At 33.6% G+C, this 23,941-nt stretch overlaps 1 protein-coding gene across 2 annotated transcripts; it reads right to left on the bottom strand.

Annotated features, from left to right (window-relative positions):
- Positions 1–377: 377 nt before the first annotated feature.
- Positions 378–18,021, bottom strand: LOC148630073 (uncharacterized). 2 transcript variants are annotated; one of them, XM_088560566.1, is made up of 14 exons: positions 17,013–18,021; positions 15,646–15,783; positions 15,244–15,346; positions 12,173–12,354; positions 11,717–11,824; positions 11,357–11,450; positions 7,399–7,448; positions 6,999–7,080; positions 6,226–6,308; positions 3,138–3,332; positions 2,760–2,861; positions 1,735–1,998; positions 1,239–1,324; positions 378–544 (listed from the first exon to the last, which is right to left on the bottom strand). In XM_088560566.1, the coding sequence occupies exons 2-14, from the start codon at positions 15,703–15,705 to the stop codon at positions 487–489; spliced, it is 1,467 nt and encodes a 488-aa protein (XP_088416692.1). In that variant the 5' UTR covers positions 15,706–15,783; positions 17,013–18,021; the 3' UTR covers positions 378–486. The 2 variants fall into 2 exon arrangements, with proteins under 2 accessions (XP_088416692.1, XP_088416701.1); XM_088560575.1 differs by lacking the exons at positions 15,244–15,346; positions 15,646–15,783; positions 17,013–18,021 and adding an exon at positions 14,059–14,172.
- Between the last annotated feature and the right edge of the window lie 5,920 nt (positions 18,022–23,941).

Here is a 23,941-nt window from a genome sequence, read left to right as displayed (position 1 = left end):
AATATTGTTAGCGTCTTCTTGCACTCGTAATTTCAGTACTGATAATATTTGATGATTAGCGACTTTGAAGACCTTAGTGTTTGATTTTAAATAATCATGGTGCAATGCTAATACAATACGACATGCCATATTACCCAGGGAGTTCCAGATTTGCTACACATTGAGATGTCTTTGTCCCTGGATTACATTCTTTTGATTTCCACTAGAATCTTGGTTCCCTTGATTAATTCTTTGATCATACTTATTTCATATAAGTTAACCATATAAGATTTTCGCAGGAAGCAGAATTTGTTAAAGTTTTCAAATGAAGTGAATTTCTGCTGTGTCTCTATTAGATGACACTTGTGTATGTAAATCATTGTATCATTACAAAGTGATAAGGTTGCAACATTTATAGGATTAATTTAATTGTACACAAATGCGATTTACATAGTCATCCACACATATAAATTAGATATTGCACTTATATCTCGTAACAAACTTCCATTAGGCCACAGTTTTACTCCTAAACAATGTTACCTCCTTCAGCTTAGCGACAAGTTCTCTAAAGAAAAGAAAGGTGATAAATACTTGATAAATATCGTATTTTGAGTAAACATGTCGACAATTTTATTAATGATGAAGAATTTGCTGCTTGTTTAGAAGAAAAAATGAGGCGAAACACATGTGTAGAAAAGTATTTGTGCGTGATAATATGAATTAAAGGAAAGAATTATCATTTAATAAAAATGAAAAAAAAAGTTTAACAAAAAAATTTTTAAAAAAAATAGATAAACATCAAAACTCTGAACAAATTATAGCGGTGTAAAGCAAGATCTATAAAACTTTCATCTACAATATACATTCGATATTCATTACAAGTTAGTTACATAGGTGCTAATATTCCTAGACTAATTTGTTTAACCATTAATTGTTCTTAATATAATTAACACGAAAGGCCGTATATTGTAATGGATGAAAAGTGAGAAAAAAATGTCGAAAATCTTTCTACCTTACACCCATCTGAGTTTTCATAAATTTGTGTTAAAAATAACAGAAAGCGTTCTCTTTTTAACAGATTCTAATTAAAATTTCATACACACAATCCTTTTTAGAAATTGATGTTCCTTAGTAGCCCTGATCTATACTTATAGATTGAACCATTTTGTAGATTAAAATAAGGCAGAAAAATAGCTTTAGCTGAAGTTTTTTACATACAAAATACGATATGGCGAAAACAGTTTTCTGTTTTTACTTACTTCAGTTCTATTTCTCCATCGCAGTCAACATCTAACACTTTCACCAACGAACATATCTTTGAATATGATAATGGTATATTGGCTGCCTAAAATTGTATTATCAGGTATTATTCAAATATTAAGCTGCGCATTGTAAAGTTGAACATCTCATTTCTCAGAGGCCTTAATTTTGATATAACCACGAATGTTCAAATAGAGAAAGAAATGTTATCAACATCGATTCTTCAGTCAATTTCTGTACTATCATATGTGGTTTTCATAGTAATATGTCGACTCATATATTTGGTGTCAGCTTAAAATGCAATAGTCTTGTTATTCCTCTATTTTATTTAGTTACACAAAAAAAAAAAATAATAAAGAAAAAAATAATTCCATAGTTTCAATAATCTATTTTTTTAAGTTTATGTGCATTGTAAAACCACACACACACAGTGAATGAAAACGAAACACTGCTAGAATGTATTACACTGGTAGTTAATAATATCTAAATAAATACCTTTATTCCTTGTGCGAATTCGCTGTAGTCTATTGTATCACTATTATCATTGTCAAATTCTCTGAATAATTTGAAAATGGAAATATTTCTTGCTTCCAAATGTCTTTTAATTGCTAACAAGCCCTCAGTGCCACTATCCAATAACTTTGCCTTTTCTTTTTTCACAGATTTGTCTTCTTCCCAGCCTGGCTTTATCTTTAAACTAGGTAAAACCTTCCTTACTTCATGCATTTTGTCATCAACAGACCTTGGGAGATGAAGTCCCTGAAAGCAATATACTTGTACTTATAAAACAAAACTTAATGTAAACGGCTTATAATTGTCTTTAAAAGGTATACTGCTGGTTGCAAAAAGTTGGATAGTCACTACCATTAGCTCAATCAAGGCAAGGGTAAAAATTCAGATATTTTCTAATGGATGATGGTGGGTTTTAGAGCTTGGTAGACGTACCGCGTCCGTTACACAAAAAGTGCAAACTTAACAGGACGAATACGAAGTAATCAGGAAAACATATTTCATCATTAGTAATCGGGAATGAAATGTGTTATCATTTAAGAATTTTATACAAAGTAAGGACTATATAGTAATGTATGCGACGTAAAAGGGGAGGTAAACGCTGAATCGATCTATTTGTTTAATCTAGTGACTTTATTCATAATTTCATAAAACAAATCTACGTAAAATGGATTATCCGTAAGTTGAATTAAAATTCATAGGAGAAACCATAGCTTACTCAAATTAGTGAAATGATGATAATTTAAAAGAGTAAAGTAAGATCAATATGAACTATCATTCAATAGCTGAAATCAAAAGCAACCTGGACATTCATACTAATGTGAAAACTAAGGCCAGACTGCATGTCGTACAATGCACGAAAATACTACATTTTGATTTCCGAGAAGAGATCTGCATGGAAAAGATAATTTATAATTGAACAGACATATATTCTAAAGATGGTTTTGATGCATCCGAGATCACATTGGCTATTGAAAGAATAATATGACTAATATTTATTGTGTACTCACTGTAACATCTATCATAGTTATTTTAGACGTTCCGGGATCAAAGGTTTGTAATGCGTCCAAAGCTGTATCAATCGCTTCTTTAGATACATAGTTTCCTCCCACCTTCAATTTAGTATTAGATTCAAGTGAATGTAAAAATAAAATAATGGTAACAACCTGCATCATAGTTAAGACATGTATAGTAAAAACGCTAATTTTGACTGTGCTAAAAAACTTTGATTAAAATTTCTGAAAATAGCAGTTTAGTAGGAAAAGCACTATTATTAGTCTCATATGTGTTGATTCGGCAAAAGAACTTTCGTACTGTCTGCAGAAACCTAGCTTAAGTCAGTAAACTAAACTTGTTACAACATTTGATATTTTTACGTTTCTTTTTACCTTCAAAACTTCTAATCTCTCATTTGACTTCAGGCCAGCCATGAGTTTAGCAAACCCTTCTGTTGCTATTCGACACGATGAAATATCCAGTTCGGTAAGAAAACTGTTGTTGGCAAGTGCGTCACCAAAGGCTGCTCCACCCTCATCGTCGTACCCATTCCAAGATACATTTAGGGTTTTAAGGTAGGTATTTTCCTGAAGGACAAGAAGTCACAACATTCTTCTATTTTAGGTACTTTGTTTGAAAGAATAATCAAGGGAGCCAAGGTTATAGCGGTAATCAAAAGAATGTAATCCAGGGACAAAGACCAGACATGGAAAACAGACATACACAACAAAGAACATAAAGTAACTAAAATCATACATACAAAGTAACAAAAGCAAATGAGCATCTCGGACTCCACTAAAAACTGGGAACATGGACCAGGTGCACCGGTAGGGTAAGCGTCCTCTGCTTTTCTAGAAACACCCGCCGAGTTACTCATAAAAAGTCAAGTCCGGGGTAGACAAACGAGGGAAGGAAAACTATGACCCGTTGAATAAATCAGTTTTCATGGTGCAGATGGATACACCATAACAATCCACGAGTTCATGATGACGACCATAAAACTTCTGTAGTGATGACTTCAATCTTGTAGCAACATAACCCTGTTCCAGAAGCCTATTTGTTAGAATTCTAGTGCGATACAAAAAGTCTGCGTAGTTTCGGCCACAAATGAAAGGAAAGTTGACAATTCTGAATGAAAAGTCATCGTCATCACGTTTGTTGTAAAGTTTAGTCAATAGTTTTCCTTTACCAACGATTTCTAATTGTAGGTCAAGATATGAGGCTGACCTTACAGTGTCTGTAGTATCCTTTATCTCAAGTTCCTTGGGGTAGATGCGATGTATCAAATCCCCGAAATTAGGATTGTTTAAAGATAATACGTCATCTAAATATAGCGGACAATATAGCGGAAATTGAGATTAAACGATATTCTTTTTTTCCGGATCAAATCAGGTATAAATTCAGTCTCACAAGAGTGAAGGAATAGGTCAGCAAGTAAAGAAGCACAATTTGTTCCCATTGGAATGCCGACCGTTTATTGAAAAATACGTCCACCAAACTGGACAAATATGTTGTCGATCAAAAATACCAGCATTGTGTAAACATCTACCTCTGTATATTCGGAAGATGATTTGGAATTATTTCTTACAAAGTATGAGGAATCTCTACCAAGAACTATATGTAATGTATCAAGGTATACCATCTTTTTTGGAAAAACAACGATGTATAATGTTTTTAAGTCGGGATTTTAACTGAGTATTGGGAATAGAAGTATATAGTGTTGAAAAATCATAGGTTTTAATGCTATTATATTCAGATAATAGTCTTGAACTGATTGTCTCCAAAAGATCTTTCGAATTTTTCAAGATCCACATTGAATTAATACCACTACGGGAGTAACAAGTGTTGTGGTAGGACTGCAGCCCCTTTTTGACAGTTGTGAGTATAGAAGTTAAAAGTTTTGAAAGATGTTTGGTGGTACATTTTGCAGATCTAGCTATGAAACGTTTGTAAGGATTCTTGTGGAGGTTAGGAAACGTAGACGGTAAATCACAATCATCGTCCTTGGTAGAGAGACCAAAAAAGGATAGCACAGATTCATGGCTTTCCACAATCTCTTCTTCTCTTCTTCTATTTTATATGTCTACCTCTGATAATAAACATTTCATGTAAAACGTTTTGCAGACAAAAAATATGTTGTTTTGGGCTTTGTCTGCTGGTACGACAACATATTTGTCATGTATAGTAGACAATATTTTTCTACAACGGGGTCTTTGAAAACTGATATAGCTTTGGCACTCATTGACCTCCTTAAAATTTTCATTCGTTTCAAAATTAAAGACCTTACGGCCTTCAACCACTCTGACAGAGAACAATGTCTTATTGTTCTCGTTTTATCCATTTTCTTGCATAATCCTCGACGACATCCATAAGAACTTTAAATTTATAGTTCCAATTTACGGAGCATGGTTCACAGTACTTGGGACCTTTAGAAAGGATATTACGCAGAGATTCGTTTTCAATGATGGTTAAATCTCTCGTCACGACGTGACAAGAAGGACCAAATTTGAATGGAGAGTTTTGGTGAGAACAATCAGGTGGTTTGGCCTTGAAGTCCTTAATCTCTAGGTTTTGCAATAGCCTTTTATAATTAAAAATTGTGGATGCAATGGGTGAAGTATAGCAATATGAAATAATTGATATGGATTTGTCTTTGAAATGCATCAATTGAAATGAATAATAAAACGAAGAGCTGAAATAAATGCTAGTCCTCATCTTTTGAAGCTTGAATACAGAATATTACATTTATGCCTTACTCTAATAAAACGTCACATATTCATTGTAAACTAACCTTTGCACTTTTAATGGCTATATGAGTTACACATTTGTCAGGTCGAATATGATGTACAAAAAAGTCAAGTCTCTGTGACCAAATAATAATGAAAATAAAAATTGTCAAATAACGGATCGCTTTAGTTACTACTGTGCATCACTGCAACTGTATTGACAGCTGGTCAAGTGTATTGTTTAATAAATATATTTAATTTTAATTCTTTTTTCTTTTTTGAAAATCTTCTAAAATTATACGAAATTCTATTGACTCCATGCACACATCAGAAAAATGTTAAAATTAGATCGCATACTAAACTATTACATGGTTAAGTATTTTCTATGGAAATACACACGTCCATCCAAGACTGGTCAATCGTTTCATAGAAATACTACTTCACGTATATTCTAATTCAGAGATAAGGCAATGATAAAGTTGTCAAAATAGAAATAACTTGAAAATGTATGTAAAATTCTATCCAAACACGTGGTCATCATGTACATGTCTATAAGGTATACATACAGTAGAACTTCAGATCTGTTTGTGAGAACTTGAAGTGCTCGTGAGTTTTTCATCACATAGTTTCTAACAAAAGTATTTATACAAATAACAACAACCCAACATCCAAGTAAGAACAAAGTATAATGCTAAGACTACTGTTAATGATGAAGTTCTGTTACCTAGCTCAATAAATTATTTTAAAAGTATACCTTAAGTCCTGTTGAAATATGAAGAGCACCATGAGTACGAAATAAGTTCCAGCTTATATCTAAATAAAGAAGTTTACTTTGTTCTGAAACGAAAGACAACAAATAAATACACACAGGATAGAAATAAAATATCACAGAAAATAACAAAAAATTATAAGAAAATGGAAGGACTTTTAACTGGGAATTTATTAGTACAACAACTTCTGCAAACAAAACATTTTTCCACCAAGGGCATGCACAGATGTTACACATACGGTTATCAACCAACTTTCTTTGTCAGAATATTGTAAAGGATCATAATAATAACTTCCAACGACCAAGCCGGAATTATAAAAAGTAAATATATATCATGCTAATCATTTTCTTTTACTTCATATACATATAATTATTTTGGAAAACTAGTTGAAGTGTTTGTCAATTTATGGTAGAAATTTAATCAAGCTGCATAACACCATTATTGTTATTCACATAAAGGACTTTACTGGATTTGATATCAAATTAATAACGTGTTGTATACAGGAATGACACTTTATATATTTTGATATTAGTGCTTTATGTATGTTTCAATGGAAAAATGGTACATTGTTCAATGAGAAATGGGCAACGTAAAGGAGTAAATGACATAATAGAACAAAGTTTTCTCACATTTAGATTTCATTATGAACATGGAATATTGAAAAAAATCTGACATTGATAAAGATCACAATCTCATACGTACCTGTCAAAAGACAAAGATATGAATGTAAATTGATGTAATATAACAATTCACATACCGAGTAAATGCTCAAAAACTTGACTAGATGAATCTCCAAACGCGTTATGGCTAAGGTTGACCCATTCCAAGACCGGGTGCACCTATCAAATCAAATGTAGCCATTCACTTCTTAGAGCAAGTTTTGTATTTGCACGATATGTATTATTATTGAAAATCATATTTCTTTATTGTCTATTGTTTTGTTTCCATATATATCTATATTTCGCCAGAAAATTGGTTCCCGTCATTACTCTTCCATATAAACGATTCCAACAGGTTAAGAAATGGAGTAGCATCTGCATGAAATATGGCTATTATTTGGAAATCAATCACTACAGACGGAAGTACCATTGTGGGTTTTTTTTGTGTTTTGGCACTGAGAAAAACTTAATTTGTGAGCACCCAATGAAACAACTTACTTCTATAGATGTTGCCAGTACACGAGCATCAGAATCTGTGAATTCGTTCCCTATTGAAAAAATATATAATAATAGATATACAGCGTCGACTTGCAATCTTTCTTGCAGTAATGATATTTTAAACGACTTTTAGTTGATAGGTTTCAATTGTATCTGATCAACAAATATCAAGGGAGTTAATGTACAAATTCTCGGAAATGCCAAGAGCAACCTGGCAGGTAATAAAGGAAAAACAAAGTTAATCCTGTTGATGTCTTTACTGTCATGTTTTGTGCTTTTGTCATTTTATTCTAATTTTCCGTTGTTGAGTTTTTAAGTTTAATGTCCATATCATTTGTTTTAAGTTATTTGTTTCAGTGTCAGTTTCTAGATTTGTCTTATTTGTATGGATTTTATATTTGAGCTTTTACTTCAATGATACATTTACCTCTCAAGTTCCCATACAAACAAAACTTCCATACAAGAAGTCACGATGAATTAATTTGCAAATCAACAAACTTAATGTATGGATTAAAATGCAACGTATGTGGTTTAGTATATGTCGGAGAAACGCAAGAACGATTAAACAAAAGAATGTGCGGTCATCGTTCGGGAATTAACACCACAAAAATTCCCGACAATTTATCAACACTTTAATCAACAAGATCGTTCAATCCTCTCTATGAAAGTTTGTATTGTAGAAAAAATTTACCATCCTACGAACAGTCCCGTTCTAAGTAAAAACTATCGTAGGGAAAGAGAGGAGTACTGGATACTCAGACTAATTACTGCAATATCTTATGGATGCAATGACATCAAAAGTATAGGAAACCTTTCAAGCCAATAAAACAAAAGCATAAATGTGATGAATTTATTTGACAAAATCCAAGACGGGAAAGGAGTCATGGCCATCGCCACTATACGTCACCTAAGTTACATGATGTCTCCACAGACGGTCTCCTTCCTTTCATACAAAAACCTCTTGGACTTCATCACATTAGAACCAAACTTTATTCCATACCTCTCACTCTACTACACTCCCATTACAAAACAAGTCTTGACACTCCTGTTTCTGACCCCACCTCATCATTATACAGACTTGTTGCCATCAGTTTGGATATTGATTTCCACAGACTTTTTAAACCAGTTTGTGTGAAAAGTCAAGATAAAGAAAAACGATCATTTCTTCCACTACCGTTTGTCAACAAAGGTATAGATGCAATTAATTTGGCTATCCTCAATCACAAAAACGTTACCAACAAAATTCCCCCATATTATAAATACAAATCCATACCAATTATTTCATATTCCTATACTTCACCCATTGCATCCAAAATTTTCAATTATGAAAGGCTATTGCAGAACCTCGAGATTGAGGACTTCAAGGCTAAACCACCCTGACTGTTCTTGCAAAAACTCTCCATTCAAATATGGCCCTTCTTGTCACGTCGTTACGGGAGATTTAACCATCATCGAAAACGAATCTCTGCGTAACAACCTTTCTAAAGGTCCCAAGTACCGTAAACCACGCTCCATAAATTGGAATTATAACTTTAAAGTTCTTATGGATGCCGTCGAGGACTATGCAAGAAAATGGATAAAACGAGAACAAGAAGACATTGATTCTCTGTCAAAGTGGTTGAAGGCCGTGAGGTCTTTAATTTTGAAACGAATGAAAGTTCTAGGTAGGTCAATAAGTGCCAAGGCTACACCAGTTTTCAAAGACCCCGATGTAGCAAAAACATTGTCTACTATACATGACAAATATGTTGTACCTGAAGACAAAGCCCAAAACAACATATTTTTTGTTTGCAAAACGTTTTACATCCAATGTTTATTATCAGAGGTAGACGTAGAAAATAATAGCAGTAATAAGACCTATACTGCTACCACACTCTCCAAAGAAGAGATTGTGGAAAACCATAAATCTGTGCTATCCTCTTTTGGTCTCTCTACCAAGGACGATGATAGTGATTAACGGTCTATGTACTGGATTCCTAAACTCCACAAGAATCCATGCAAACAACGTTTCAACGCTGGATCTGCAAAATGTACCACCAAACATCTTTCACAACTGCCAAAAAGGGGCTGCAGTCCTACCACAACACTTGTTACTCCCGTAGTGGTATTAATTCAATGTGGATCCTGAAAAATTCGAAAGATCTTTTGGAGACAATCAGTTCAAGACTATTATCTGAATATAATAGCATTAAAACCTATGATTTTTCAACACTGTATACTTCTATTCCCAATACTCAGTTAAAATCCCGACTAAAAAACATTATACATCGTTGTTTTTCCAAAAAAGATGGTACACCTGGATATAAATATATAGTTCTTGGTAGAGATTCCTCATAATTTGTAAGAAATAATTCCAAATCATCTTCCGAATATACAGAAGAAGATCCTGGAAATTTTAATCGACAACATATTTGTCCAGTGTGGTGGACATTTTTTTCAACAAACGGTCGGCATTCCAATGGGAACAAAATGTGCTCCTTTACTTGCTGACCGATTCCTTCACTCTTATGAGGCTGGCTTTATAGCTGATCTGATTCGAAAGAAAAAAGAATATCGTTTGGCTAGATCCTTTAATCTCAGTTTCCGCTGTATAGATGTAAACAATCCTAATTTCGGGGATCTGATACATCGCATTTACCCCCAAAGAACTTAAAGGATACTACAGACACTGTAAGGTCAGCCTCGTATCTTGACCTACACTTAGAAATCGATGGTAAAAAAAACTATTGACCATACTTTACGACAAACGTGATGACTTTTCATTCAGAATTGTCAACTTTCCTTTCATTGGTGGCAACATCCCGTCAGCACATGCGTATGGAGTGTTCATATCACAATTCATACGTTATCCCAGAGCTTGACGAAACTACGCAGACTTTTTGTATCGCACTAGAATTCTAACAAATAGGCTTCTGGAACAGGGTTACGTTGCTACAAGATTGAAGTCATCACTACAGACGTTTTGTGATCGTCATCATGAACTCGTGGATCGTTATGGTGTATCAATCTGCACCATGAAAACTGATTCATTCAACGGGTCATAGTTTTCCTTCCCTCGTTTGTCTACCCCGGACTTGACTTTTTATGAGCAACTCGGCGGGTGTTTCTAGAAAAGCAGAGGGCGCTTACCCTACCGGTGCACCTGGTCCATGTTCCCAGTTTTTAGTAGAATCCGAGTTGCTCATTTGCTTTTGTTACTTTGTATGTATGATTTTAGTTACTTTATGTTCTTTGTTGTGTATGTCTGTTTTCCATGTCTAGTCTTTGTCCCTGGATTACATTCTTTTGATTACCGCCATAACCTTGGTTCCCTTGATTACTCTTTAATACAGTCAATAATTGTTGAAATTAAAATGTGTACATCATTGAAAAATGAAAATCAATTCTTCGGAAATGAGATATCTCATTTTAATATATGTATAACATTAATCATAATTTAAGTATATAAATAAATTGATAAATTGCAATTGCAGTAAGAGTACTCTACAGACATTTTGATTGAAATTGTAAGGCATTAGAATACAATTAAGGAAATAGTGATTAAAGTGACAGCCAGAACTCAAAAAGGAATGAAACAAAAACAATTAAAACAGACAATACACCACAGAATAATCAAAATAAAACACCCATTTAACTTAAAAGTGAGTGAGCAACCTGGATCCATAAAAATCTGAAAGTGTTCAATCTATGCACGGGATGGTAGGGTATATTTTTTTCCCGAAATAACTGGACCTAACGGTCTCATAAGAATGTAGCTTGATGTGGACCGTTTGATACAATGCAGTTTGTCAGTTTTTTTTAAAGTACTGATTACATAGTTAAGCATTTTTTCAACTTAGTTATCAGAGTAATTTGAAAAGGTTCTGTCAGCAACTAAATATATAAATCGAAATGGGAAATGAATACAAATTACAGTATTGAATAGTACTTTACAATATCAATATATTACAAAAAATACCTGAAATATCGATTTTCTGTATAAATCGATTTGTATCGAGCATCGCAGCTACTGTTTTAGCACCAAATTCTTTTAAATTATTTTCAGAGAGATCCTAATAAAAAGAAAATAACATAATAAAACAGGACAGGACATATAAAATTCATTCTTATCTAATTCCAAGAATAAGAACAGTAATTGTCATCAAAACGAAGATGGAAACGAATTTTAAGAATAATTCACTACTCTTATAGTAGGTATACTTTTGCAGAATCTAGTACATTGTAAAGATATTCAGCGATAATTTATAGTAGAACGCATGTTGCCACCCGACTCACCATACATTACTTTAATCATGTTCGGATTAAAGCATTAACTTACCAGGTCCGTTATACTGGTGTTTTCAACCATCATTTTCTGGATGTAGGATATACCCTTGTCACCGATGTTATTCCCGCGTAGATACAGACAAGTCACTGAAGTATTTACCTATACAAGAACAATATACTTGTAGATTATTTCTCTTTCTCAGTTTCCGCTATATAGATGATGTATTATCTTTAAACAATCCTAATTTCGGGGATTTAATACATCGCATCTACATAAAAAAAATGTTTACATTTGGTATCGCAAAAGATGTTAGAACCAAATAAATACAGTATAATAGGTATGGTATTCCTTCAGTGATTACTTCGGGTATGTAAACGTGATAACAATTTCTATCTATAATTTAAAATTAAGACCATTGATATCTACTCCTACATACATCAATATGTCGCGTTTTACATGGTGTCTTTAATGGTTTTGGTAGGAAAAGGTGTCCTATCAGTTACTTACAAGTAATGCTATAGACAAAGCCATGGTTCCGTTGTCGGCGAGTCCATAATAAGGTAATTTAAGCTCAGTGTTGCCCTCAGCTGCAAGCTGTTTGGTCAGTTTTGTACAAGGAACAACATGTTGCATTTTACAGGCCCGGACATATGTTTGGGCACCGGTTATATCAAAATTTGGTCTTTTCACTGTAGATAGAATTTAGTAGATATTTGTAAAGATATTTGATTGTTCACATCTATGATTTATTTAAACGTCCATATTGATTCCCCAGTAATTATTTATAATTGATAGTCAATGAACATTATCTTCATCTTTTTAAAATATTCCCGTTCAGATATAATCACCCATGACACATTCATCCCGGACTAATTTCCATTTATTCATTATAAGATCATATCTTTACTCATTTCAACTCATTTTTAGCAAATTCATTAAAGTTAGATTTACAATCAACTGCGTTGTATAAAATGTTCATTCATATACCATGAAGGGGTTTTCGAATCACAAAACTAATTCAATTATCAGTCACAAATAAAACAAATGTAGACTATTAGAAGACAATAAAAGTTAAATACGTTTAGCAATGACGGTGTGTATGTCACATTAAACAACGAACGGTCTTTTACTTTAACGCAATTTTTTCCTAATTTGTTCTAGGAAGAAAGATCACCTAAGCTCAAAATGACATCATTTGTCCTTTCTGTAACATTTCTGTAATTATAAACTGATACGACTCTATTTTGCAATTTCAAGTTAAGAATACATTCCAGATTATAGTTGAAGATATTATAAAAGCGTTTTGATACAGTCCTTCCTATGTTCTTCGGAATTTTAGTAATTTTAGTAATCCAAGAACTTGGTTTAACAGCCGCTCGTATTCGACAAGAACTTGGTTTAACAGCCGCTCGTATTAGACAAGAACTTGGTTTAACAGTCGCACGTATTCGACAAGAACTTGGTTTAACAGCCGCTCGTATTAGACAAGAACTTGGTTTAACAGCCGCACGTATTAGACAAGAACTTGGTTTAACAGCCGCTCGTATTAGACAAGAACTTGGTTTAACAGCCGCTCGTATTCGACAAGAACTTGGTTTAACAGCCGCACGTATTCGACAAGAACTTGGTTTAACAGCCGCTCGTATTAGACAAGAACTTGGTTTAACAGCCGCTCGTATTCGACAAGAACTTGGTTTAACAGCCGCTCGTATTAGACAAGAACTTGGTTTAACAGCCGCTCGTATTAGACAAGAACTTGGTTTAACAGCCGCTCGTATTAGACAAGAACTTGGTTTAACACCCAAACGTATTAGACAAGAACTTGGTTTAACAGCCGCTCGTATTAGACAAGAACTTGGTTTAACAGCCGCTCGTATTAGACAAGAACTTGGTTTAACAGCCGCTCGTATTAGACAAGAACTTGGTTTAACAGCCAAACGTATTAGACAAGAACTTGGTTTAACAACCGCTCGTATTCGACAAGAACTTGGTTTAACAGCAGCTCGTATTAGACAAGAACTTGGTTTAACAGCCAAACGTATTAGACAAGAACTTGGTTTAACAGCCAAACGTATTAGACAAGAACTTGGTTTAACAACCGCTCGTATTCGACAAGAACTTGGTTTAACAGCAGCTCGTATTAGACAAGAACTTGGTTTAACAGCCACACGTATTAGACAAGAACTTGGTTTAACAGCCGCTCGTATTAGACAAGAACTTGGTTTAACAGCCACACGTATTAGACAAGAACTTGGTTTAACAGCCGCTCGTATTAGACAAGAACTTGGTTTAACAGCAGCACGTATTAGACAAGAACTTGGTTTAACAGCCGCTCGTATTCGAATTTTCGTATTTGACTCTTCGTTTCCTACTTACGCAAAAAGAAATATTACCTCTTAATATTTTTCATGACACTATATCTTCTCAAAATGAAGTATGTATATACCCTGTATACTACTACATTAGGATATAAGTTTCACTTACAAACAATATATACCGGATCTTATTTACATTTTGTTGCGACAGGAATAGAACAAACATAAAACAATATAGTTATAAATGTCACAGGTGCATGTACATGCAAGTACGAAGGTGTTTAAAGTGATCTAAAATGCATTTAAAAGTCAAAGTCGTTATGTCTAAGTTCAGGCTGTGGCTACAAATATACTGATCGTTTAAGAAGATTTTTATTATTGTAATGCAATTATTGAAGTTTGTTTTATCTTATAAATAAATATGATATCTTTATTTAATAAAAATGGCAATAGTTGATACTTAGTTAGGTCTTCCTGAGAATTGTTTAGTACAAAACAATCGGTCAAAGATCGTAAGAGTTAACAATAAACAAAACTCCCATGGACATAACAATGGCGTGTAGTTCGAATGGTTAACCTTAATGTTGAATTCTAAGTTAACATTGTAAAAAATCTTTTATCATCCGAAACCCTGTTCAAAGTACTTATACTTTAAATCCCCATATATTTTCAAATTCCTTCATTTAATTTTCTGAGTCATCGTTTCATTAACATATATACGGAGACATATCAGTAATAAACCAACATTCTATAACACCCAAAAGTACTTAGTTTTTGTTGTATTGAATTTAAAGTTGTAAATGAACTTCTAGTTTATTTTTCATTTGTTGAAGAAAATAGATTTAATTCTTGAGATAAATTAATGTTCTTGCTTGAAAAGATAAATCGCCATTAATGTTGGTGACAAGTTCAATAGTGATTATTTGTAGTTTCTGAACCGCCAAGTAAACTTTAATTTTCTATTTTAAAATGAAGAAATTTATGTATCAAGTAAAACCGGACACAGTTACATCACCTAACTGAACAATAAAATGAGTTGTGAATCCAACCAGTGGATTCACAACAAACTAACACATACATATCCTTAAAAAGTGATAAAATTACATAACTAAATTTTCGCATAGTTAAACAAGATTATTTTTGAAAACATCTTCAGTTTAAAATATCCCATGACATTTAGCATAGTTAATTCAATGTCATTTTTTTTTCATTACATCTAGCTAAATCGAACTTTCTGAAATGTAAATAAGAGTAACCACTGACCTGCTACATTGAGAATTGTTTCCTGATCATCATCATATACACCCGTTTGGTGTCTTTCTTTTATTTCCATCAAATCAGTTTTAGTTAGATCGCCTTGGTTTAACTATGGAAGAGTAAGGTTGATATACCTTTATATTGATAGAACTGTAAAAGGTGTCCAACTTTTTAAGAATTTTCATCAATATTCTATCTAATTTACCGCTCCTAAGATTTGAAATGAGAAGAAAATGTAGTTAGTTAATCCTTTAGTATGCCAAACAAATGAAATATTAAATACTCCAGATTGAAAGTGCATTTGATTTAAATTGACTACAAGTATTTTTGACAAATACCCTAAATTACTTTGTGTAAACAAATACTTCAGCATTAAAGTCAGGGAAAACTATGTTATCGAATCTATACCTTCGGAAATTTCTTTTCCGTCTGCTTCTTGGAATTCCTGTCTGCTGCGTCTATTTCCATATTGATGTCAGCTGCTATTCCGGAAGTTTAGGCCAATTTGGCGCCATTATTTTACTCGATGTAAACGCTTAAGATCAGCTGCACATCAGGTTTGTACAAAGAAAATAATTGTTACAGTAATTAAATCCTCGATTTCATATTTTAGGTTTAAATGCAGAAATGTTGTGAATTTCACTTACATGGTGTTAAATCACATTGCGTCTAAAGTGTGTTATTTACACGTAGGTCAAGATTCGATTTTGAAATAAAAACATCTGTGATTTACTGGTTTAATTACAATACAATACATACGAAGGTAATTTGAAAAGATCAAATGTTTGTTCTAGCGCCCTGTCGATCAAGTGAAGTGGTTGACTTTATGTCACTTGTTTAGGGAAACATTGACACTTTGTCCGTTCACGTTTAAGTATCTAACGGTCTTCACACCAAATGTTTGGTAACATGGCATTGTGATCACTTTTATTTTGGTGTTTATCTAGAATTTTATAAATCAAGTGTTATGTTAAAGCATTAACATTTTAGCATGAGGGACTCTTAAAAGGTACACAAGAAAATATATTGAATGGGAAAATTGAATCAAACAGTAATTATTTCTGCGTCGGTTTCACAAAAAGTCGTAAGTGTGAAATTGATCGTAAATCATTACGTCACAATGCTTTTTTAGTTTATGACGCCATTACTTACGACCAATTTTACACTTACGACTTTTTGTGAAACTGACACCCGGCGACTAAGAAAATTCCTTTTAGATAAAATAGCAAGAGCAATTAAAAGAATTGAAACAATAATGAAAACAAATAAAGACAATCCATCCGAAGAAATGAAGGTCAAAACAAACATAGAAATGATAATGAAACCCAGCATTCTTATCCTTATTTTGTTTTTAGATGTCATGAGAAACGAGTTTTAAAATCTCAAATATCGGACGATAACAACAACGTAAGCAAGGGCACTTAAAAGGCTCTAAAACACTACACAATCTTAGAGAAACAATGAAAAGTAAAACTAATATGTTTTATTAATAAACTGGAAACCGTGTAACGGCCGAGTGCACCACCAAATGAATTTGTAGGTAACGAATTTAAGGCTTCTTAGCCTTATTCTTTGAATGGATTATCAATTATAATTTTAACGGAATGCGTACAGTAATATGTGTCTCATTTTCTACCAATATGTGGTCGTTTTTATTTGTCCTTTTTATTTGGATATATAAATGGAAAGCCTTATTTAGTTTACCATAATATTTCATGAAATAATAGTAAATATATTACAAATGATAAATAATAAATACTTTGTATGAAACTTACCTTTTAAGTTTTAGAAATACAAATTCTTCTAAAATCTTCTACACAAATATTATTTTCCTGCTCAGTCTGGTAGAACACTAGACTGGACACCTCTGACGTTGAACTTATATAAATGATAAAAGATCTTCTTCCAAATAATTACAAGTCTTGATAAGGTATCGTTTTATCATGAAGTTTATCACGTTTTAATCAATAAGTTCTTAGTTTATGACAGTTAAAGTGCTCTTGCGTATCAACTCATTTAAAGAATTCTAAATAAAAGGGTCATATCTATATTTGACCCCGGATGATTGAGTTGATGATCGACAATGACCCTTAAATGGTACGTTAATAACGTAAAGCTATGAGTTCTTTCACTACATTTAACACCCTATGTATTATTCCAGTTGGATGATATTTCAATTTATACTGTAATTTTAGTTTAATTTTTATTTCATTTCTCTTACAAAGATTTGCGAACTCACATATAAAACCAATTAAATAAAATCAATGTAATCATATTTCCAACATGGATTAACTAATTATATTAGCTTGCAATAAGCAGCGGATGTTGCATGAAATGATTTTAGACAAATTGTCAGTATCCTACAGACGGCTGCAGGAACATATGCAAGGAAAGTAAGTAACATTTTGTTGTTGGCTATATAAGCCTTTCGATTCGTCGGATACTGGATTGTATTCGTGAACACGTAAAAACAATATTCATATTCACCAACTTTGTGGTCTTTGTCTCCCCCGCTATGATTGATGTAAAGTAAAGTCACTAAAAGCCAATTTCCCCTTCATTCATATCATAAATATATTGTTCACTGCGTTTTTTGTCTCTTGGACTATGTTTTCCTTTGGATTCACTGTAGACAATAGTTGTACAAGTTGCCTAGTTTTTGCATGATCGATCTCCAATGTGATGTAAAAGTACTTAAAACAAGTTTTACAATGTTTATTCAATGTAATCCTTAATCGAGCATAAATTGTGATAAAAGGGGAAAATACATTAACTCTAGAAATATCCATCCATGTTTAAATCTTAACAAACGTATGTAAAATGGTTTTTAATCATTGTTGACAGTTTAAAGATCCGGTTTTAAATTAAAGGTGTGTATAATCTATCTAACCAGAGTCTATTAGTTTCAACCAAAAGACCATGTAGAAATTACAGGGTCTGATCTTGGCTATCCCATTTTTTCTAATTATCTCGTTAATGTTCGTCACTCGTTGTTATGTATTTTGATTATGGCTATCCCTTTTAGTTCTTAATTCATGTTCATATTTTACTCATTGTTTACCTCATTGTTTTGAAAACAGAAGATCGTCGTGTGATAGCTTCAACTTCTCGAAAAGCGTAGAAGTTGAAAGAAAAACCGCTAGAATGTTAATGCATAGTAAAAAAAGGTAAAGTGAAATCAAAGTCGTCGGTTTTTCACAAGCGTTTCTTGAAGTTTTTCCCCTTTTATCAATTTCAAGATAAAGGTGAAAATAAAACACATAAATGTGTCTATAGAGTCTTAAATTTCGGAGTCATATAGTAACCAAATCTTTGGTATTTTAGCGATAAAACATTATCTATATTGCTGAAGCTAGAATTAAAGGACTGTTTCATCATATATTCCTTTTGTTGTAGTAACATTTGAATAAAACTGCCTTTTGTGTGCACGAAAAGAACAACAGGTAAAGATGCACATTTGTTGCCCACCTAGGTGTCTACTCTATATTGAGATACTAATTCACCAACGGTGAAAAAATTGTTGTTTTCTTTATTCTGAATAAAGTCATTTCTCTGTTTATAAAATGAGACAATGTAGAATTGTGAAGTCTAATATGATATGTACCAGACCACATATTGTTTTTGATATCATGGCAATGGCAAACTGAAGTTAGTTGTTAAAATACTGTACCTTTTTATTTTGTTTTGAGAGGGTTATCAATGGAACCAAGATTCTAGCAGAAATCAAAAGAATGTAGCCCAGGGACAAAGACCAGGCATGGAAAACACACACAGAACAAATAACATAAAATAACCAAAATAACACATACAAATTAACAAACTTAAGTCCATGGTAGACAAAAGAGGAAAGGAACACCATGACACGTTGAACAAAATAAGTTTTCATTGTGCAAATGGTTACACCGTAACGAGTTCACGAGGACGACCATAAAAAGCAATTAGAGATATTTAAACTAAAAAACATTATATCGACAAAAAACCGAAGCATCAAATAGAAGAACATTCAGAAGCAATCAAAGTTTATGATAAAAACGTAAAAAGAAGAGCGACATTTTACACACACAATGTAGACTACAAAATAAAAAAAACAGTTAATAGTTACATATTAAAACTGACGATAATGACAACAAAACACCACACAAAAAAGTAGATGATATGAACTCCCAAACAAAACACGGAAATGTACTCCGGAAGGGTAGGTATGACCTGCTCCAACAGCGGCTTGGGAAGATCAAATGCAAGTAATCTTTGAAATAAGGACTGTTCACAGGTAATTCATCATCTGTATATAGAAAACTGATAATGAAGAACTGGATAAATCGCTATTATTTTTTCATCATTTTACCGACATCAGACTCAAAATACTAGTAAATCGTCTAGTCCCCTGTTTTGTTTAGAAACCTTGACGAATAAGATTACCTAAAACTGACTTGAGGTTGCCATGTGGCAGTGTGGGGTACAAGGTAGAATAGTTATATTATTACGAAGTGGTACACTAAAGATTATAAGATTATATCATATAGAAAAAGGAAGATAAAGTAACATGGCTAGCGATGTACATTTATATAATTGGTGTAGTATGGATTGTACTGAAAACGAAAACTATTTCCTGTTGGTTTGCCCAGCATATGAATAAATCGCTGTGTTACTTGTTCATTGCCTTATATCATATATCTAAATTAAAATATAACTTTTTGTACATGCTTTATAAGTGTTTGTTTAAGCAACTCGGCGGGTGTTTCTAGAAAAACAGAGGACGCTTACCCTACCGGTGCACCTGGTCCATGCTCCCAGTTTTTAGTGGAGTCCGAGTTGCTCATTTACTTTTGTTACTTTGTATGTATGATTTTAATTACTTTATGTTCTTTGTTGTGTGTGTCTGTTTTCCATGTCTGGTCTTTGTCCCTGGATTACATTCTTTTGATTACCGCTATAACCTTGGTTCCCTTGATTACTCTTTAAACCCTATATCGTCTACCCTATATCGTCTTCCCTATATCCCATACCCTATATCACACTTCTAGACCAATATCGCATACCCTATATTACACACCCAGATCTTTATACCCTACATCACACCCCTTTACAGAGCATACTTAAAGTATGGTTCAAATATATGATATAATGAACATGACATGTCAAAATATATATCACATGCTGTATCAACCGCGATAGTTCTATATCACCTCAAGGGACACCGACCGGCGGGATGATACAGGTCGAGAATCGATACAGCATGCGATACAGATATTGACAAGTAATATTCAGTATATATCACTACATTGCAATGTACACTAAAACAATATATATTTCACTTTTTCAGAAATTTTGCGTTCCAGTAGAATACACTTAGTCTGGTCTTTTGATTTCCGCTAGAATCTTGGTTCCCTTGAGTGCATTTTAAAATTACTTGATTTGTCGATTTTCTATCGGAAGCCCAATCAGCGAGTTTTACATCCATCACATTATATACAGTTATATATTACATTTTTAACTACTTTTTTTATGTAAAGTCTCCTGAGTTATATTTGGGTCGCCACTTGAATTTCATGTCCTCTAAAAATATTCTGTAGCAACTACATAAGTTTTAAGTGTTCTTCGGTAAAGAACGAATTCGGTTGAATCAAATTAGTTTTTATTACAAATTACACTACTCATATGATAAATAATGATATTGAAATAAAGGAAAGTTATGTTTCGCATCGTTTTTAACGATCCATCACCCCGTAAGAGTGATTGTTGACTATTATTTAGACGATTAATTATTATTTTTTTACTTTCTAGTCTGTATCGTGTTTTAAGGCACGATCCAATCATTCTTAATATGCAATTCCAATATTATTTCAACAAATTTAGGACTCTGACTCTGAAAATGATCAAAACTGAGCATCATATATCTATTTTAGAAACATATTTACATCAAGGAATTATTCTTAAATGCCTAACACTTAAGGCTTCCCCCTTACCACTGGAGAAAAATCCAACAGATTTCATCACAGATGGAATAACGTTCTTTTTAATGGTTCTTTGAGTCTGATGGATTAATTATATCAGGAAGCAAAGCATCAACTAGCTAATTTCAACATATCTCATCAAAATTTACTTAAAAATGCTCGCTCTTTTCTATCTGATCTTGAACTTTGTAATATTCAGAGACGATTAGTCGAAATCCGAACTATTCAATCCAAGAAATTAAGAAGTAAACAACTTCACAAATTCACACGAGATGGCGTTAACATCTTTAACAATATAGAAGCACATAATATTTTGTCACAGGACAAAACTACGTTTAAAAAGTCTCGTAAACGCAGATTTAAGAGAAAATCTAACTTGAAACGAATTTCCACCACGACAATTGTCAACCTTTCATCTTTTACTCTCTCCGAAACTGAAACCAGGATTTTATCTAAAGGTTTGAATTTTTGTCCCACCCCTAACAATATAGATGAAGTTCAACTTGAAGGTGACCTGGATAAATTTGCTAGATCCCTCAGGCTCAAAGAACATTTTGCTAACAAACATGAAGACCAAGATATGGACCCTGACAGTTCTAACTCCGACCACGAAGAAAGTGATATATACACTCGAAAATTCAAAAAGAAAAATCAATGGGCTCCTAAATCAAATAAATGTGGCACGCTAGAAAATGTCATTGACAAAATAAAATCAGATATCAAACACTTATCCAACAACTACATTCCATCTTTCTTTAACATTACGCCCGATGAGAAAAAAGCAATACAGTCGTTGAAAATCCGTGACGATATAGTTATAAAACCAGCAGACAAAGGCAGCGCCATAGTAATTATGGATAAAAATAACTGCATCTCAGAAGCTACGCGTCAAATTTCTGATGAAAGATTTTATAAAAAGCTATCCAGTGACCCTACTAAATCTTTCAGTGAAAAAATTACTTCAGAACTGAACAAAATGTTCAAGGACGGCAGCATTACAGAAGAACAGTTCGAATACTTAAAACCAGAGGATCCAAGACCCGGACGTTTTTACCTTCTACCTAAAATTCACAAAAAAGATATCCCTGGACGACCCATAGTTTCTGCTAATAGTCACCCAACCGAAAAAATTTCTGAATTTGTGGATTACCATCTCCGACCCCTTGTTCAAAAGCTCCCGTCATATTTAAAAGACATCACGGAGTATCTGAGGAAAATGGAATCGATGAATCCTTTACCTCCCGAAACACTTCTGGTCTCCCTTGATGTCACTTCACTCTATACTAATATCCCACACGATGACGGTATAGAAGCCTGCAGAGAAGCTTGGGAAACACGAGATATTTTGGACCCCCCTACCGACTGCCTAGTTAATTTACTCACTTTAGTTTTGAAGTGTAACAACTTCACTTTCAACGACGAACACTACCTTCAAATCAATGGTACAGCTATGGGAACGAAAATGGCTCCTTCATATGCTAACATCTTCATGGGTAAATTAGAAAATCAAATAATCTCAACATCTTTATCGAAACCCCTCTCTTGGTTTCGATTCATCGATGATGTTGACATGAAATGGACTGAGTCGAAACAAAATTTAGACAATTTTATCACACATGCCAATAATGTTCATCCATCAATCAAATTCACCCATGAAATTTCTGACACTAAAATCACATTTTTGGATACTACTACGTTTGTAAAAGACGGGGAAATGTCCATGGATCTTCACAGCAAACCAACTGATAGTCACCAATACTTATCTCCCAATAATTGTCATCAGAAACATTGTACTAAAAGCATCCCATACAGTCAGGCACTTCGAATTCGGCGTATTTGTTCTTCTGAGGTTACCACCAACAAACGTCTAGATGAACTCCGTGGTCATTTGTTATCGCGTGGCTATAAATCAACAGATATAGATCGGGGATCTGAACGTGCTAACAAAATCAGCCGTAAGGATTTCCTCGAGTACAAACCTAAGAAAAAGAACAAAAGGGTCCCTTTTGTACTTACGTACCATCCAGCCTTTGAGAAACTCTCGCAGTTACTGCATTCAAATTGGAAAGACATTCAAAAACATCCCAAGCTCTCCAAGCTCTTTCCGGGGGCCCCGGTCCTGGCATTCCGTAGACCGAGGAGCCTAAGAGATGCCCTAGTAAGGGCAGAGATTTCATCTCAGTCTAAACAAAATACAACGGGCCAGTGTCGACCATGTGGAGATAAGAGATGTAAGACCTGTACCCAGATGCTGCACACCAAAACTTTTAAAAGCTACTGCACTGGAAAGGAATTTGCCATTTTTTGCGACGTAACTTGCAAAACCGAAAATACCATATACCTTCTCCAGTGCCGATGTGGTATGCAGTACGTTGGCGAAACAGAACAACCTTTCAACAGGCGTATGAATGGTCATCGCAGTGACTACAAATGCAAACCAGACCTCCCTCTGAGTCGCCATCTTAGATCTGCCGGACACACCCACGAGGATCTCCACAACATTGTTGTGACGATCATAGAACATAATAAAAACTGGTCAAAATGTAAAAGAGTATCTCGGGAAAGCTTTTGGATAAAGAAATTGCAAACGACTTCTCCAGATGGAATTAACGAGAAAAAATAATTCATTTTTAGGTCTTGGATCTAAGGCTAGTACAGCACTACTTGCTATACATCAATACGCCGTACTACTATATTTGAACTTTTTATTTTTTTTAATTGTCTTCCACAGTTAATTGTAACTTTGATAA

Source organism: Perna viridis, chromosome 1, assembly GCF_037379345.1.
Source record: "Perna viridis isolate PV_CMFRI_1.1 ecotype Kerala chromosome 1, ASM3737934v1, whole genome shotgun sequence".
Taxonomy (NCBI): domain Eukaryota; kingdom Metazoa; phylum Mollusca; class Bivalvia; order Mytilida; family Mytilidae; genus Perna; species Perna viridis.
The sequence above is the reverse complement of the archived record's forward strand: the minus strand, read 5'-3'. Positions and strand labels throughout refer to the sequence as shown.

Coding starts and splice junctions, on each gene's coding strand:
- LOC148630073 (XM_088560566.1), bottom strand. CDS start 15,705: ATGGAAATAGACGCAGCAGACAGGAATTCCAAGAAGCAGACGGAAAAG. Junction 7,081..7,398: donor TACTGGCAACATCTATAGAA/GTAAGTTGTTTC, acceptor TTGATTTGATAG/GTGCACCCGGTCTTGGAATG. Junction 6,309..6,998: donor AGTTTTTGAGCATTTACTCG/GTATGTGAATTG, acceptor CTTTCGTTTCAG/AACAAAGTAAACTTCTTTAT.